Source organism: Phalacrocorax carbo, chromosome Z, assembly GCF_963921805.1.
Source record: "Phalacrocorax carbo chromosome Z, bPhaCar2.1, whole genome shotgun sequence".
NCBI classification, from domain to species: domain Eukaryota; kingdom Metazoa; phylum Chordata; class Aves; order Suliformes; family Phalacrocoracidae; genus Phalacrocorax; species Phalacrocorax carbo.
In genome coordinates this window covers 3,504,598-3,522,901 of record NC_087548.1, presented here as the reverse complement: position 1 = coordinate 3,522,901, position 18,304 = coordinate 3,504,598, and the positions used below count along the sequence as shown (strand labels likewise).

Below are 18,304 nucleotides of genomic sequence, written 5' to 3'. Positions count from 1 at the left end.
TCCGGGCAAATATTATTTCTTCTTTTTATGCTCAAAGTTCCCATAAAAAAAATTAAAGAGTTAGGAGCCCATTCTCACAAGACACACACTAACTTTCAGTTGCAAATGCTTACTTTGAGATACTCGAGATGCATTTTCACCAATTAGCACTTCCATCATTGTCCATGGGATTAGAAGCCCCTCTGCACCTCAGTACACACAACCACCTCAGAACAGTGGTAATGTGAAGAAGGATCAGCACCGCTGAAATATATGCATAACAGCCTTTCCAAGTCAAGCATTACTAGAGAAAAATAAACAGACGAGAAAAAGTGCCCCCTCTGGGGTCTCATGACTTCGAGGAAACAGTAAATATGTAAAAAGAGATCTCAGCGATGACTTCCAACACTTCCTTAGTGTTTCAATTCTCCTTCCTATGGAACAAGAACTGTAATATTTTCAAAAGGGCTAAGTTTCCAGATGCAATAAACTAAAACTAGCAAAAGCTGACATCCTCAAACACTTCCATAGCCTTCCCCACCGTACTGTGGGAATCTCTTCTCACAGACCACATGAATACAGCTTTCCTCCTTGGTCCTTTCTGCCCTCCCCTCTGCACCTGCCTCTGTGTACTTCTGGTGGAAGAAACCAGCCTTTCAATGGAAAGCACCTTCACATGCTGCTTCTTCGCAGCAGCAGAGCACAGAAGCAACAAGACAGTCAGAGAAAGCTTGAAGAGAGGTGTGAAACAGAAATAGTTGACACATGGTGGGAATTATCACATGGTCATTGTGTTCATCAATCGAATCCAAAACAAACAGGGCACTTTTTCTGTTTCCCCAACATGTGGAACTGTTTATAACCAGCTGCTGAGGGCTTGCAGTGGTGGAAGTGTAGAGGTAGGAGCTTCTGCGGATGGTGTTGGAAAACGATATGCATGTTTTCATCTTTGTTGGGAAACAACAACTGCTCTCAGGGGCAGCCTAGCACATATCTGGTGCTGAGATCGGGGCTGAGGCAGCTGGGCATGTGCCTTTGTTGAGATAGAATCATAGAATCATAAAGGTTGGAAAAGACCTCTAGGATCAAGTCCAACCGTCAACCCAACACTACCACGTCTTGTAAACCATGCCCTGAAGCGCCACATCTACATGTCTTTTCAATACCTCCAGGGATGGCAAGTCTACCACCTCTCTGGGCAGTGTTCCAATGTCTGACCACTCGTTCAGTAAACAAATTTGTCCTAATATCCAATCTAGATTTACCTTGTTCCCCCAGTGCACGTGCTGCTTTGGATATCTAGCTTGCATGAGCTGACTAGAAACAAACTTTTGGATCCTAAGCAGAAAATTTAGGCACATAAGTCCAAAATCATGTTCCTGAAAACTCCTGTGTAGGAGGCAGCTGCCTCCTAATCCTACTGAAATCTCAACTCCATAGGATTTTACCTTCAGCTCCCCTGGTGCCATCCCTCTTAGCGCCTCTGCCCATACCACCCAGCCCTGGAGATTGTGCTGCGCATGCCCAGGAAGACCTCACTCTCCCAGCAGTGTTGAAAGCAAAGATCAGGCTGTGTTCAGACCTGAACAGCTCCTCTGCTTTGTGCTTTGGAAGGTCCTGCTGGTAGCATTCTCCCGGAAAGAACTCATCATAAAGGCAGCAAAGGTTTCTACCATCTCCTGAGGTAGGAACCTGCAGAAAGCAGTAGTGCCCATCTTAAGCCAGTGGCATGGTGGCCATAGCACACTCCCAGGACATGTGAGACCCACTTTTATATTTCCTTCCCTTGAGATTTTTCAAAGCCGCATCCTAACCAGGAGGCCAGAGGATATTCTATGGCAAAGATGGTCCCACCCTTCCTGCTGCAGGTTTTCTGCTGAGCAGCCAGCAATGTGTCGGCTTCACACCTCTCCTCTGGATGTGTTCTTGGGGCTGGAAGGGGTCTACAGTATATGTTGGGGGTGACCTGCTGGAGAGCGGCTCTGCTGAGAGGCCCTGGGGGTGCTGGGGGGCAGCGAGGTGACCCTGAGCCAGCACCGGGCCCTTGGGGCCGAGGGGGCCAACGGTGTCCTGGGGTGCATGAAAAGGAGCGTGGCCAGCAGGGCGAGGGAGGTTCTCCTCCCCCTCTGCTCTGCCCCAGTGAGGCCACATCTGGGGGGCTGCGGCCAGGTCTGGGCCCCCCAGTCCAAGAAGGGCAGGGAACTGCTGGAGCAAGGCCAGCGCAGAGCTGCCAAGGGGATCAGGGGCTGGAGCATCTCCCTGGTGAGGAAAGGCTGAGAGACCTGGGCTTGTTCAGCCTGGAGAAGAGAAGCCTGAGGGGGGATCTCATCAGTGCCTATAAATATCTGAAGGGCGGGTGTCAGGGTGACGGGGCCGGGCTCTTTTCAGTGGTGCCCAACGCCAGGCCAAGGGGCCATGGGCACAAGCTGGAACACGGGAAGTTCCACCTGAACACGAGGACAAACCCCTTTGCTGTGGGGTGCCAGAGCAGGGGCACAGGCTGCCCAGAGAGGCTGTGGGGTCCCTTCCCTGGAGACATTCACCCCTCGCCTGGACGCGGCCCTGTGCCCCTGCTCTGGGGGTGCCTGCTCCAGCTGGGGGTGGGAGGGGATGATCTCCAGAGGTCCCTTCCAGCCCCCACCATTCTGGGATTCTGTAAAGTCCTTTTGTGGATTTAGCTGTGAATAAACAAGCGGCCTTATCGGTCCTACTGGAATTGCCAAGCCAAATGTCATCCTAAGTGACAATCAGTCAATGCCTTTGGCAGCCATTGACTCTCCTGGCCAGAGGGAGAGGTGAGCTCCAAGACTCATGGCCAGGGCTATGATTTCTCAGCAGGACAGGAGCCAAAGGCATGGCTGCTCAGTGCCAAAAAGAGAGCTCTCTTCCAGCCATAGGACTCCCCTGCTTACCTTCCAGCAGCTCTGCTGGAGTTCAACCACTGCCACAGAAGATATGACAGAGGAAACTTTTGCCTGCCCTCAGCCAGCCAGTTCAAAGGCCAAGGCATTTCTTTTAGCCCCTACTCTGTCGCAGCTCGAGTGCCTGACTGTCAGCTCAGGTACATGTCTGCCTCTGCTGTCCTGCTTGGGGACAGTAATTTTTAACAGAGGGGCAGATGGAGCAACAGGACGGTCTCTGTTGAAATCCACATGACAGAGCCATTGCGTCTGGTTGGCCAAGCTTAACTCTGGCTTGCTAAAATGTACCACTTGTCCACTGTGCTATAGGAAGGGGTTTTGACCTGTTCATTGCACAGGAACAGAAGCCAATTCCTCAAACTGTAGTAGATTTTTTTGGCATTTATCTTAAAGAGCCAGTTTCTGCAGCCCAAGGGTTATGCAGGGATATTAACTGTCATTCACAAAATTACCTACAAATGTTCTGCTTAACCATTAGGACGAGCAACCCATCTTGAAGACAAAGACATTTTAAATTGAAACCAGCTTGAATGCTGGAAACACAGAAGCTTTCCAGCCTTCAGACAGCTGCCTGCACCTTCTTTCCCTGAACTCCGCTCTCTTGACCAGCCTACGGACTCCTGCACTCCTCTTTCCAGATGTGTGGTTCCTCCAGAGGCAGAGCTCGCTCCTGTTGTTTGCCTTTTCCTCCCACAGTCAGCAAAACAGCAGTAGGCGAGTTCTCCAGCTAAGCCACACTCCACAACTGTGTCCTAAAATCTACTGACCCAGGCAGTGAGTCCCAGGAGCAAGATCTGTGGGCTTGGAAAAGGAGGAAATGCATCTCCAGAAGATGAACTGACCATCGTCAGCAGGATGAGGCACTATAGGAGTTTTGCTCTGCATCAGTAATACTGTCTTGGTCACTTGAAGAGCTTTATTATGTCCTATATTCCTCCCTGTGATTTTTAAGAAGAGGTGCTTCCACACGGAGTAAAAGTTCCTTACTTAAGCATATATATATTTAGATACAGATATTAAAAATACAGGTTTTTTAAATATATATGTATGGGTATATGTAGGTAGGTATGTGTACATATAAAAATCATCATGTCATAAGTGTATTACCTAAAACATGTTAACAACTGCAATGCTTTTGATTCCCTGTGAGTCCTTCTAAAACACAGGGAATTCTTTTGTTCTGTAGCTAACCTAAGAAGAGGTTAGCTACACACACTATTTGTTTCCGTCGTGTATGTGCTGTACCTAGTCCAGGGGTGAGGAAACAGCCAAGGGAGCTCAGCGTCATGACAGCTGATTATCTGTCCTTACCGTCACCACTGCTGAAGCGTGACGCAGCACTCCACGCTGCTGGTGACCAACTAGCCAGTAGCACGGTCAAAACAAAAAAAACCCCACAGCAATTGGTGAGATTGTCTTAATAGTTAACATTTTTTGGCATAGCGTCCCAAAGCAACAGGTTCATCCACCCCCTGCATGCCCAGCTAGGAGAGACTCACTGGTAAAAGAATTTTCCTCTGTGATTAAATAACCTTGTAGCTGAAGTTTGTGTTTATTCAAGCGTATTTCTTGCCAGCAAACCATTTACGCAGGTTGTACAGGTCTATGACTGCTCGTTCACGGCTTTGATTGCCAGAAATGGACCAGCCAATCGCCTTGATGAGTAAGGCAGTAAATAAAGACATCGTCTAAGTGCCTGATCATGAACACTATTTGGGATAAATTAAATCCTGGCCTTAATGTTTGCTCTAACCTGTCTAGCTCATAACCGAGAAGTACTGCTTTAAATGTGCTTTTGGTTAATGAAACAAAAAAATATCCCTGGAAACAGGGATATTGCCTTGATAAACTTTTTTTACTGTGAGGATGGTTGAACCCTGGAACAGGTGGCCCAGAAAGGTTGTGGCGTCTCCATCCTTGGAAGTCGTAAAAAAAACCATCTGGACAATATCCTGGGCAACCAGCGCTGGCAGACCCTGCTTTGAGCTGCAGGGGGGTTGCTCTAGATGATCTCCACTGGCCCCTTCCAACCTCAACGCCCCTTGATTTGTGACTCCTGTCGATATTTCTAAAGCTGAGTGTGCCCTGTGCTATGAAACACAGCCTCAAATTCCACCCACTTGTCACATTACATCTCCTAACCAAATGGATCAAAAAGAAGTCTTCTCCTCTCTGTTATTATCTGCTCCATCTTTCTGTGGCTGCCTTGTTCAAGAGCACCTCTGGACCAGCTGATAAACCACAGTCAAACCTGCTCTTCTCTTCCAGGGGCTTCGGCACCTCCACCTCCCCGCTGGCAGACACAGCATGAAGGAACCAGGCGCAGGAATCGTCCTTGCAGGCAGGAGCGGTCTTTGTCACCCCTGTAGCCCTCTCTGTTCTAAACCAAGGCAGAGATCTGCTCAGAGCCTGGGAAATGAGCTTGGATGATGCCTGTTAACACAACCTGTGCAAAAGTTTCAGCCAGCAGACAGGGTTTTGCTCATGGCATGGCAAGAAGCTCCAGCCTGAACATCTACTCTCTTCCAAACCTCATGTCTGTAGCAACCCTTCCAGCATCTTCATTTATCATCCCAATGCATGGTTTCCATGTTCATTGCTTCCTAGTCTGTCGGAGATTTTTCCCCACATTTCTGCTCTCTCCTGTTCAGACAATTGCAGCATCTTCCTCTCCACAAGACACAGACTTCCCCACTTTGATCCCAAATGTCACCTCTGAGGTCATCCATCCCTCCTGGCTCGCTCCTTTCCTTCCTCTTCTCATCACCCAGCTACCTCCCCCTTCGCTATTGCAAAAATTCTGACACAAGCCCCCTCTTTCAGCGCTTTCCCAATCTGCCCACGCGTACTAATCCTCTCTAGCTGAGCCACCCTCCCCCTCTCCAACTTCGCCTCTCCGCTCTGGATGGTCTTTTCCAGCATGCATGGCCCAGTCACATGCTGGTGCTCAGAAGATCATATGATGGGTAGGCACAGCCAGGCAAGGCTGCGGCAGGCATCTGCTGAATGCGGGGCCCTGTAGCACACCTCCAGCTCCCACCCCATCCCGCAGCCATCAGTCACCCCGTGACTCAGTCAGGTTCTGGACCTGCAGTGTGCGGGGAGGCGACACCGATGGCATGTGCACAGCACAGGAGGTAGAGGCCATGGAACTGCATTGCAAATGCAAGGAAGGAGCATTATGCACCGGGATGTGGTTAGCAGGACCAGTCCTGCACCCATACCCCAGACTGGGCAGGTCTGCTGCCACTGCTCCCATCCTGCCTGCCCGGCAGGTCTCTGCTCACACCTCCCACATAGTGCTCTGCCTAGGAAATATCACCCTTGCTCTGTGAAGTATATCATAGAATCACAGAAGAGAATCACAGAAAGGTTTGGGTTGGAAGGGACCTTTCAAGGCCATCCAGTCCAACCCCCTGCAGTGAGCAGGGACATCTTCAACTCGATCAGGTTGCTCAGAGCCCCGTCCAACCTGACCTTGAGTGTGTCCAGGGATGGGGCATCGACCACCTCTCGGGGCAACCTGGGCAGGGTTTCACCACCCTCAGCATAAAAAATTCCTTCCTTCTATCTAGTCTGAATCTATCTTCTTTTAGTTTAAAACCATTACCTCTTGTCCTAGCTGTGCCAAAATCAACACACAGGCCCTGCTAAAAAGTCTGTCCGCATCTTTTAAGCCCCCTTTCAGCACTGAAAGGCCACCATAAGGTCCCCCCGCAGCCTTCCCTTCCCCAGGCTGAACAACCCCAGCTCTCCCAGCCTCTCCTCACAGCAGAGGGGCTCCAGCCCTCGGGGCATTTCTGTGCCCCCTCTGGCCCCGCTCCAACAGCCCCGTGTCTGTCCCGTGCTGAGGAGCCCCGAGCTGGAGGCGGCGCTGCAGGGGGGTCTCACGGAGCGGGGCAGGGGGGCAGGACCCCCTCCCTCGCCCTGCTGCCCACGCTGCTGGGGATGCCGCCCAGGATAAAACTGACCTGTACAGAAAAGCCCTCTTTGTTTTCATGTGCCCTGACCTTAGTCTGTCTGCCTGTCTGTCCTTGGACTGGGAGTTCCTGGGATCAATATCGTCAATGTCTGTACATCACAGGCAGGAACACGAGTACAAAGTACTAAGAAATGCCCCAAGCTTTTCTTAATTAATTACAGACCCACTGACTCTTCCTAATAAGATCCACACACCCAACAAACACAATTAATGGGAGAAGTTAGGCAGTTAGGAATAAGTGGCCAGAGGGTGAAGCACAGCCTGGTGGGGGACCAGCATCCTCAGGGACAGCTCATTCTTTCCCATCTTCCTATTGCAGATTCTGTAACCATATGTGATAGATGACCTTTTCACTGAGACACCGAGGAATGCATCTGGAATCAGGGATGCGATAACTGATGGGTTCTCAAAGTAAAATGTGCAAGCTGGTGAAAAATGAAATTAATAATATTGTTGGTATAAGTAAAGCCAACATCTGAGGAGAGCAGGAGGCTCCATGTATCTCCAAGAACAGCTCGAGGCTTTCCCCTGTCTCAGGCGGATCCCAGCGCTACACCCTGCTCAGATTTGAGAAGGCAAACAGTTCGAAGGAGAGGGTAAATAAAAACCAGGGTGCTGGAGAACAAAGGATACCAACCTCGATGACACACAACTCCATCTTGTGCTGGTTATTTCTGCGCCCCAAACTGTTTGTCACACTTCTTCCTGAAAAACAGAAGAGTAATATCTGGATTTGTGACTTAAAATACCATTCCCCTTTAACGTGAACCACAGTAAAATACTGCCAAAGGATCTCTTAAACACCAGCCAAATCATTGAGCAGGACCACAAAGAGAGGATGAACGTGCACAAGCTGTCTGACCCAGCACAGCCCAGGAAGAAAGAATTAGCTGGGATTTGCAGCTGTAAAGCTTTGGTGCAAATTAGCAATCCTGGTGAGAACCGGCACTATGTGTTTTCATAGGGCTTTGCTAAAGTAACAAATTAATTGGTATTAATAAATAACTCATTTTCTTTCCTGTAGGCACTGGGAAGTCAAGTGGCACGCTCAGAGTTTCCTCGGTTCGGTGTCCTTCCAGATTTACAGGGTCAGTTTTAAAAGCCTGAGTGCCACTGAGAGAAATTTAAAGTAGATTTAGGACGCTCTGGATGGCTGTCTCGGGGTTTAGTCTGGGAAGTTTTCGGAGAAGGAGAAACCATCAGCTTTCTAATTATTCTGCCAAAATGCCAACTTGCAAGGTCTTTTTAGCTGCCAAGTACCAGAAACGAGCCCAAAGACAGCGCCATGTCCCGGTCTGACAGACCCCTCTAAGCAGGCAGGAGAGCCACTGCCTGCTCTGCCAGTTCTTACGGTCTCCTCTCAAGCTGCAGTCCCAGCTGAATACCTTTCACTGGTGGTGCTACCACATCCACTCCAGACTTGGGCCAAATATTCCTGCGGATCTGAACAAGAAAAAGCATGTGGATAAGGATATGCACTCAAAAGGCATCCCTAAACCAACCAACCATCCCCCAAATTCCTCTCTGGACTCTCTAGCAGCTCCAGGCTCCACTTACAAAAAGGGCAGGGGATCAGTGTTGGTAATTTATTCTTTTTAACCTTTTCCCTTTGCTGGATGCTGGAGAACTAAGGCAGAAGCGCCGCTGAGGGCTCACCATCCACCGTCTGAAGGGTCAAGTGATCACAAGCTTCTGAGACATTTCTCCAATCCCTCACCAAAATAGGCCCTCAGAAAGGAGCAGAAGCAAACATCCCCCTGGCCACCCACGACACCTCTGCACTGCCAGTGGGCTTGGCTCCAAGGCCATGTTCAAGCCCAAACTTGCTCAGCATTCATACAGCTTGGATGGAAAAGTGTCAGCTTTGGGTAAAGGCATAAGAAAAGAGAAAATATACGTCATTCTTCGGCATAGACCTAAAGACATCCTTGTCTGCAGAGTGGATGGAGCAGGCCCATCACCCGCCACTGGGTCTTCTGTCCGACACAAAGCAGCCAAGCAGTCTGGATCCATCTCACGTACCACAGGACGTGCTGGGAATGATAAGCTGCTGAATTACACTTGTACGCTTAGACACACAGGGAATAGGCATCAGAACACACTGAGTTCTCGCCGCCTTTCAGTCTGTGCCCCTGCACAGCTCTCCTGTGGCTGGAGGTGGCATAAGACCACCTGAGGGTCTCTGCAAGAACAACACACTCAATCAGAGCAACGTGGGGACTAATGCAAGGCATAGGCAGGGGTGAAAAGAGATTAAAAACATCATTAAAAAAAAAAAATCACTTTGTGTCACTCAGGCACGTCTGGGAAAAGGGCATTACAACGCTTGGCCAAGAAGAAGTTTGTCCTTGGTGAAGGGTGGTCCAGCAGCAGGACTGGGGACCTGCCACGGGGAGGGGGCGGCCGGCGGGGATCAAAGCCTTCTGCAAACCTCCCTGCGGATGACGATGCCCGGAGGCAGGTACAAACTGTAACGTTCCTCCCTGTGTGACAACGTTCACAGGAATTAGCATTTCGCAGGAATGCGGGGATTTATTCTTCAAGGCCCGCCGTATCTGCGAGCGCTACAGCCCAAACACTGCACCAACAGAGCATGTGCTTGATAAGAACCCAGGAACAGATGCCAGCGGATTTAATGTGGGACAGGAGGCCCACTGCAGGTTTGCAGTCTGCTGGCAGGGTCAGCTGTAAATATTCCCTCACAATCAAAGGCATTCATCTAAGGATTACATGCTGGGGGCTTTGTGGTAAAGTAAATTTGCAACTAACAGGACCATTAATAGTCAGACAGTTTAGTTGGCTCGCTGGCTGCCATTTATTTTCCCCCCAGTCATTTTTACTACATCTAAATACCATGGGGATATGGGACTTGAATGATGTGGCCTAAGAAATCAGCTTAGAAGAAGTAGGAGAGGGGGTTACCTCCAACAAAGAGAGCTCAACGGGGATCGAACGGGGATATCAATAGTGGGTAATGCCACTGAAGCATGTGAGCTGATTTCATAACCTGATGGAGATTAGCCTCTTCGGTAAGCAAGCAAACCTACGGAGGGATATGAAGTGTTGGTCCTATAGAGCATGTTCACAGGGGGGCTGTGTTTGAAAAGCTGAGGAGGGGAGAAGACACTTTGTCGGGTAAGGAATGGCTGTGAAAGACACACGTGAAAAATAAATGATTTTTAAATTATTTTTAAAACCAGGCTCCTACCTCCTTTCATCCTAAATAGATTACATTTAGACTATTTCAGTAAATTTATTTTAAGCATTATGTGGTATTTAAAAGACACTGAGCCACATAAGTGAATTTTCAATTCTTCCATTCTTCTTTCAATTCTTATCTCGTAAAGATTACAAAATACACAAAAATGAAACACAACAGAAATCACGCCTAAGTTGAGCAATGAGCAGATGTGGAAAAAACTTGCTTCTGTTCCATAACAGGCCACCAGTTTGTGTTGCTGTCTTCTAATCTGCATTGCAAGCGACCCGTGTGCCTGACTCTATAGAAAACAAAGGATTGCAAAAGGTTAATACAGGGGTATTACAGGCAGGCAACTACGCCATTGACTTTACCAATCCTATTGTGTCCAAGCTTCATCCATAGACCAGTATTGTATTCAGGCAAATAATCACACACAAAAAATATTAACCAACTGTTTGGGTACAAACAGTTTCAATTTTTCATAGTTTCATTAATTCAATTTTCTGACAGGATGTGGCTTCTTCCCCCCCCCCCCCCCCCCCCCTTTCCCTGGCAGATCATTAGAATACTCTTTATAAAGGCTCTTTCACTTAAAGCTTTGAAAGAAGATACTTAATTCACTGGGAAAACAGATGGCACTTCAGGTACTCATGAAAGAAGCAACAAAATAAGCGTAGGAGTATGCCAAGGGGGCTGTTAAGAGAATGGTTCAAGAGGAGTGAAGGGGGTGGAAGTGTAGGAAGAGACAAGAACAGATGTAGGCTGGAACCTTAAAAGCCTGCACTAAGAAATGCAAACTCGACATACAAGAAGCAAAAAATCAGGCGGGGATATATCAGAGGAGCTACAGAGGAAGGCAGGAGTGGTGGAAATCTGGACGGACTTTACAAATCAATCAAGTAACCAGAAGAGGAAAAAGGCTACTCTGCCTGTGGCAGCACTCAGGCAGAAAGATTCTCAAGCGTGACTAGAGAGATTAGAACCAAGAAGAATAAAACCATCAGGTAAGTAGAGAACTGCTCTGCAGTCAGAAGCGAAAATACAAACCACATACTGAAAACTGCTTCGGAAAAAACATTTTAGGAGCAATTTTCTCTAGCAATTGAAAAGAAGGAAGAGAATGTACCTGTTGGGACTCAAATGAAAACATTATATGGAAAAATTTAATTTTCTTCTTCTCTGTTTAAATAAACTGCAAACCAAACAACTGTTTTCTGACAATTTACATTACAGGCATAACCCAAACATCGCAGTGGTCTACCCTTGAGCGTGTAAACTGGAAACCAGAAAGGAGACGCGTGTTGCAGCAGCACACTGAGCTGTGTGCAACCTCATCTTACGCAGCAGCACCGATGTGTTTAGGCTATGCTGCACCAAGTTACAGAGACATGCTCTTTTACTGCCTCCGTGAGGAGATACACACACACTGTCACAGACCGTAAAATATTTTCTGGCAGACCGCTTGTGGCCTGAATTTTAATATCCCCTAGGGATGCTGCTAGTGAATGGATTTCACAAAAGAGCAAAATAAATAGTAACAGTTTTAACAGCAAGTGACTTGCAAAGTGTTATTTAGTTTATCAGGAATAAGATGATCACATATACCATAGCTGTTAGCAATACATTGTAGTTTATTCTTATTATATGGAATAGAAAAGCCTTTAGGAAGAATTTGTATATGTAATACACACACCAATAAAACATCTCATATGGGGAAGGAGCAACCACCAACCAAAACCCAGTATACAGTATAACACAAGAAACCTTTTTCTTAACCAAAAATGGCATCAAGTCTTTCATATTCTTTGGGCGGTATCTCTCTATAGCAAACTATCCACCCACAAAAGGTCACAACCTAGTCTAGTCATGCTATTCAGGAAAAACATTTGTCAACATGTTGGGAAAAGCATACACTATGTTACAAAAATTCCTAGCTAGGCCGCTCCTTTTTATCAGAGTCCTTGAGACTGGGAGGGACCTCCTGAGACCACCCAGTCCAGCCTTCTGCTCAAGGAGAGCCACAGAGCAGGTCACCATATCCACCGAGTGATCACAGAGAATAAAATACGCACATAGAAGGTTTTCTTACAACACTTTAACTAGCTTGAAGCATTATCAAATGGGGCACTTTTCTTTTTTTTAAAAAAAAGCACCAACAAAAGCAAAGAAAACTGACTAAGAGCTATTTTTACAATGTGCTGTCCTGCAGGGAAGGATACCCCTGCAGTGCCTGCAGACATAGCTGCCTCAGATTCTAACACATTTTCAGACGGACCGCCTGTGATTACAATCCAAGCAGGCCCAAAGACAGCTTTTCTATACTGAGCACGCACACTTGTATGGCTTGTTGAAAAAGAAATGGGCTACAAGTGTGTTTGTACGAGAGTTCACACAGAAGGCAACACTTCCTAAGGTCTGATGTATACTTTATAGAAAATGAGACTCACTTGCCACCCCAGATGCAATCCCATAAAGCAGTCCTCCTCCATCCGACGGCTGCTGAAAGACATGGGTCCCTGGAGGAGGGCTTCTTTCTTGTCTAATGAAATTATATAGTAAAGTTTTCACAAGTCTGCTGGTATATGGGAGACTGAAAAGAAAAAGAAAACAGGTTTAGTTGACTCACAACTTGCAAAATTTGGCACAACAAAGCCCAGGCAGGGTGCAAAGGCTGGTGTTTGGCATTAAACATAGACAGTAACTCCCCCAGCCTTGAACAGGCTGGAAAGGGAAAGAACGCCACGGTCTTGCCCATGCAAAGCAGCACTGACTTCAGCAGGGCTCTGCAGGAGCACCTTCAACAGCAGGATCATGGAAACTATTTTTTGTTTTCTTTTTTCAATACTACTTTTAAATCAATCATTTAATTCATGGAATTGTTGTGCTCTTTTACCTCAAGATACAACTGGAAAAATATTGATGCAAGGGCAAGAAATACTGTATTTGTTTAGTTTTCACTCCATGCTTCCATTACACAGGACAGGTAACAATACTCTTTCTCCACCCTCCCAATATTTTTGCCTGTGTGTGCAGCTTGGGCCAATTTGCAAAGACCAGTGAAACACCTGACCTCAGATTGATGATTTTGACAAATGCATGTAAAATTTGCTGGATTTAAATAAAAGGCTACAATATTTCCAAAACAGAGAAGGATTTCCACAGAAACAAACAGTTAGCTCCCACACCCGTATGATTTAGAGGTGAACAAACAGGGGCTGTGTTACAATCAACTCCAGTCCCCTCTAACCAGTACCCCTCCAACTCTTCCCCTTGCCCTGGCTTCCCAGCCACCAAATTCCCACCCCTCTCTCCAGACACCAGGTACTTTCTATTCCTAACTCGGGTATCTTAGACCACATATTGCCTTCTCTCCCAAACATTCCCCGTTTTCCCCCAAACCCTCATTTCCTTCAGTCCAGAGACTGAAGTACCACCAAACCCCACAAACCTCTACCCTGCTGCAGTTTCAGGCTGAAGCCTGCCCTGTGCCCCCTCTGCCCGCAGCCAAGCTGAGCCTCCCTCCGTTCCCTGCACGCTGCCCCAGAGCAGTACCCCTCTCTCACATCTAGTAGAAATTTCAGAAAACCAGACAACTGATACACTTCCCAATAATCTGACTGTGTGGAATTTAAAGAGGATGAATGGTAGCCTGACCAAAATGCTTAACAGCCACCATGACAAGCCATTCAAACAAAACAACCAACTCACCAGAACAAGTGGTATTACTCGTGCAGAGTTTCCCACCTGCTAAGTGGTTCCACTATTGCAGCTTAAAACTTAATGTAGCACATACGTGCAATCTTTCAAGGGGCTGCTATTTACTTGTATCACGAGAAGGCTCATTAGCACTTCTGAGGTACACTTGTTCTCTAGACTCCAATGTTACAGGAAAATACCCCTAGCTGAATCCAAAAAACCATCCTGAAAAGTAGAAGCTGTTTTAAGTTAATAAAATTACCCTCAAAAAAAGAAAACAGTTTCCAAAATAGTTTTGCTGAAGTCAGGGCTGTGAGATTTAAACCGAAAACCTTCTAACAGCCTTTACAGATGTTTGGGTTTGTGTTCTGTTTTCTTTTGAGCAGAACAAGTCTTCCATAAAAACTTATTTTGCTGCCTTTGGTTTCAAGTACCAACAGTCTACACAAGCGATGAGAAGCATTTGCTCTGCCGTGAGTTACCACCCCAGGACATGACATACCATCGACCGTGCATCAGGTATTTGTGAATGATGCTCTCTCGTAGAATTTCTTTGTGGAATAATTGGCAGGAGAGGAAGACAATGAGAGTTGTCACAGCTTCCAAGGAAATGCTGTACGTAATATCTCTGCAGGAAAAAAGGAGCATTTATAAAGATGAATCTACTGGGTTTGTTTACAAACTGACTTCCAAGAACACTTGGTAGCTCCACCTGAGGTTATACACTGCCTAGCACAGCAGGTTTCAACTAGGAACACGTAAATGACAAATTCAAAAAACCCAGATTCACTTCATACCATCAATAGGTTGTTTTTCTTAGACATAACCATCTTTTTTTTTTAATTGCCAAAAGACAGGCAATATAAGAACACTGAAGTATTGCCCAGAACATTCCAGCCACTATTTTCAGACTACACATCACTCTAAAAATAATAAATGTATCTCAAAAGCGCGTCCCTTCTCTTGTTAAATAAAATTGTCATGAAACCATCATGCTAAGTCATGGATATGTCCAGCTAGCCAAACACAGCTCTACCTCCCAGGAAAAGTGGATCCCTAAAAAAAAGAATAACACACAAATGCTAGTTTAAGTGTAAGGAATGCTCAGGGTATCAAGATACTACATACAGTTGTTCAGTTCTCAGTGGTATTTCTGGAATAAGAGTGAAGTCTAAAGTTTCAAAATATTACACCCAATCCCAAAGCATGTGCTTTAATGTTTAAATACTGACACCAGATAGTTTAGCCACGCTCATTAAGGTAAGGTTAATTAGGAAAGGCTGTGCAGCAGAATGGATGAGAGAGACACCCACTATTTGGCATATCTTGTGCTTTCTCCCACCTCTGCCTTGTTACACATCTTATTTTTAAACAGGGAAGAAAAATGGCATTTGCCTCCTTAATCGGCACTAAATTGCAGACTACAAGAAACATTTTAAAAATAAACGAACTAACTTGAACATGAGCCAGTATCGTTCTTGCTTTCAACCAAAGACAATTTTCACCTCCTCTAAAAGTAAGGAGATACTTCATTCAGTGCAAGAGTACCATCCTGCATCCATTAGATTGTGTTAGGTATTTTTAGTGTTTCCCCAATCGTTACTATTTAACGTTTCCAGTATGCTTCACAAGCCAATACCATTAAGTTACAAGTGGCATCAATTACCAAGGTTTTCTGACCTGGAGCGTACTGGAAATTCAAAATCTATTTATACTTCTCAAATTCAAAAGAATTTATAGTATCTGTATTTCAAATAAAAAATAAAAAGATCAGCATCAACGCATGTTTAAGCAGCGATGCTACGTTTTTCTTTGTTACACCGCCACCTTCCAAAAAAATCTTATTCTTAGCAGTTGAAACAAGTATAAAGAGAAAACCAAGTGCTCTTTCAAATAAGGACAACTTGAAAGCTACAGTGCAATCACTGTCGAAACAAAATAAGTTAACCACAGAAGAGACTGGCTGGAGTAAAATTCTTCATTAGTCTCAGGATCAGAACTGGTGCAGTCCTTACCAAAACGAACAGGATTTCATTTAGAAGAAATCAGTCTGATTTTTACCACACTCAATTACTTCAATACACTCAATTGTGCTGCTACAATTGCTGTAAATACCATGCATTGCTGTAAAACATGAGGAAGATGAGCTCCATGTATCACAGTGTACAGACAGCTTACGTTAAGCTCTTCTGCAGCGGCTCTAGGCCAGAGTTTCTGAGCAAAGAGCATGCTAGTTATTTGCTCGAAGTCAAGAGCAAACTGGAATCACGATTTCCTGGACTGGAGTCCACACAACCACACTACCTCTGATACAAAAACATTTTTGCAAGTGAAGGTGATGCAAACTCCTTGGGGGTTTGGGGGTTTTTTTGTTTTGTTTTTCTCTCACATGATTTAAGTATTTGAATCCCTAACATTTTAAGTTACAGGTCAGGAAGAGACGTACTGCTTAAACAACATTCTTCCTTAAAAATCATCAAGTGCCTTTTAATTACATCTAGTTTTTGTGAGTTACCGGACTTTTTGCCCACTGCTGAGGAAGTTAGCCAGTGTAAATGCTGATAATTAGATCAGGCCAGAGGTTACACTGTGATCTGGTTCCACAGCAAATTTATCTCAGCCAGAATCAAAGGCTGAGCTAGGAACAGCTCCCACTCCCTCTCCAAAACTGTGATGCTTTGCAATCCACTGCCCACATCCATCCCAAGCAAAACAGGGAAGACCTATATGTACCGATTATTAGATATTTAGCCACCAGAAAAAAAATAGAGACATATTTTTCTATCAAAATACAAAAAACAGCTTGGGAAAAATGCTTTTTAGAAAAAAAATTCAGAAGCTTATCATTACCAACGCTGAGACTATAACAATAATGTCTCCAGCCCTGAGCTGCTGAATGAAGAGGCTGACTTCATGACATGTTACGGCATCCAAAACAGCTGGGTCACTTTGCTGGGAGGCAAGAAATGTCAGTCTAGTACACTTTTCCTTCACCTCAGTCATTCATTTATTTGGTTTTCTGGCAAACCATACAAGTGGATAGCAAATGTGAGGAGTCATTACAAAATTCTTCTCTATTTTTATAAGATTCAGTGTGAAAAAATACACAAGAGGTTACTGTAGTGTATTAAGTCATTTTTTTTTTTTTTGGGGGGGGGGGGGGGGGGAAGAAGGGATCTGCTTTCAGTACCATTAAATAACTCTGAAAGAAAAAAAAAAGGAAAAAAGCTAAATTCACATGGCTCTAGTTCATGAGTTATTCTTATTTTCTTTCTATTAGAAACCCAGTCAGGGCAGCAGAAACATTCCATTCAACCTGTAGAATCTGTTCAAATTAAATCTGCTCTGACATAAACACAACCAGAGTCGTGATATCTGGGGCAACCCCTCAGCTACAGTCACCCTTAATTTATCAGCACAAGGATAAAGCTTCAGAACAAAATTATTTTCTCCACCAAGGGTCAAATGAACAGTTTTCTGAAACTCAAGCATTTCTAAAGGGTCACAAGAAATACCAGGAACCTCTTAACTTCAAAGAAAATATTGTTTATTTATACTGAGAGACTACAGAATAGGAGGGCTTGGTTTTGAATTTTTTTTTTTATTTTATTCAAAGCTATTGGTCATATAGAATGACTTTACATGGAATTTATGCTGATCTCTAACTTCCTTTGAAAACTGTTTGCTTGCAGATAAGGAGGAAACTAGAAATAATGAACTCATGTATCAATTACATGTCAAAATTATTTAGCTATTTATTTCAGAAACCCAGAAGAACTGCATGATGTTTTGAGTTTCTGTGGGTGTTTTGGTTTTTTTTCCTTTCCCAAGTGTCTTATAAAACAGACAAAAAACCCACAGAACTCAGATAAACCTCACATCCCAAGCAAATGGGCTTCATAGAACAAGGTACCAAAGCGTACACAGGTCTTTTTTTTTCCTCTCCATCTGGATTTTCTCATTTGGAGATTTCTGTAGTTATTCTCAATTTTTTTCCTCTTTTTCTCTCTCTCCTTCCCACTGGAGGACATATTCCCATTTCAGGTGACAAGCTAAGAGATACCATTCTTTTGTCCCTCTTAAGGCGCACTTCCTTCATGAGAGAACCACCTGGTACAGCCTGAATTCTAGAAATCATGGCAATCATTTCTCTCCTGCATTTGGGTTCTTTCCTTATTAAAGTAGCTCTCCTCCTTGGTATCACATTTCTTAGAGCAACACAAAGCAAGCTCCTCTTTCTTTAACCAGACGGAATAACAAGTCCAGGTTCTTGAATATGACACCGAAGTTAAAACTGACTTCTGGCAACAAAAGTTATATATACACATTTAGTCTCTAAAGCAAAGACGTAACATATCTGTGATTATCTTAAATTATTAATTCTTCAGATAATGATGACTCGAGCTCCAAAATGTAAGACTCCTAGATGCTACAGTAACATAAATGGGTGCATGTATTTAACACACGTTTTAGTATCTACATTTCAATGAGAAACAGTTGATATGTCAATGGATTCCTTCCAAA

At 45.0% G+C, this 18,304-nt stretch overlaps 1 protein-coding gene across 9 annotated transcripts in view; it reads right to left on the bottom strand.

The window, feature by feature from the left end:
• Positions 1-18,304, bottom strand: part of DYM (dymeclin) — a 152,094-nt gene that overhangs the window by 92,729 nt on the left and 41,061 nt on the right. The window contains exons 9-12 of one of the 9 annotated variants that reach the window (XM_064438144.1): positions 14,283-14,408; positions 12,532-12,674; positions 7,520-7,587; positions 75-1,671 (exon numbers count right to left, since the gene is read on the bottom strand). In XM_064438144.1, coding sequence (XP_064294214.1) covers positions 1,408-1,671; positions 7,520-7,587; positions 12,532-12,674; positions 14,283-14,408 — 601 coding nt within the window. In that variant the 3' untranslated portion in view covers positions 75-1,407. Of the gene's footprint in view, positions 1-74; positions 1,672-6,605; positions 7,308-7,447; positions 7,588-8,142; positions 8,326-10,121; positions 10,383-12,531; positions 12,675-14,282; positions 14,409-18,304 lie in introns of those variants that run through there. The other 8 variants (XM_064438143.1, XM_064438145.1, XM_064438147.1 and 5 more) reach the window with 8 other exon arrangements.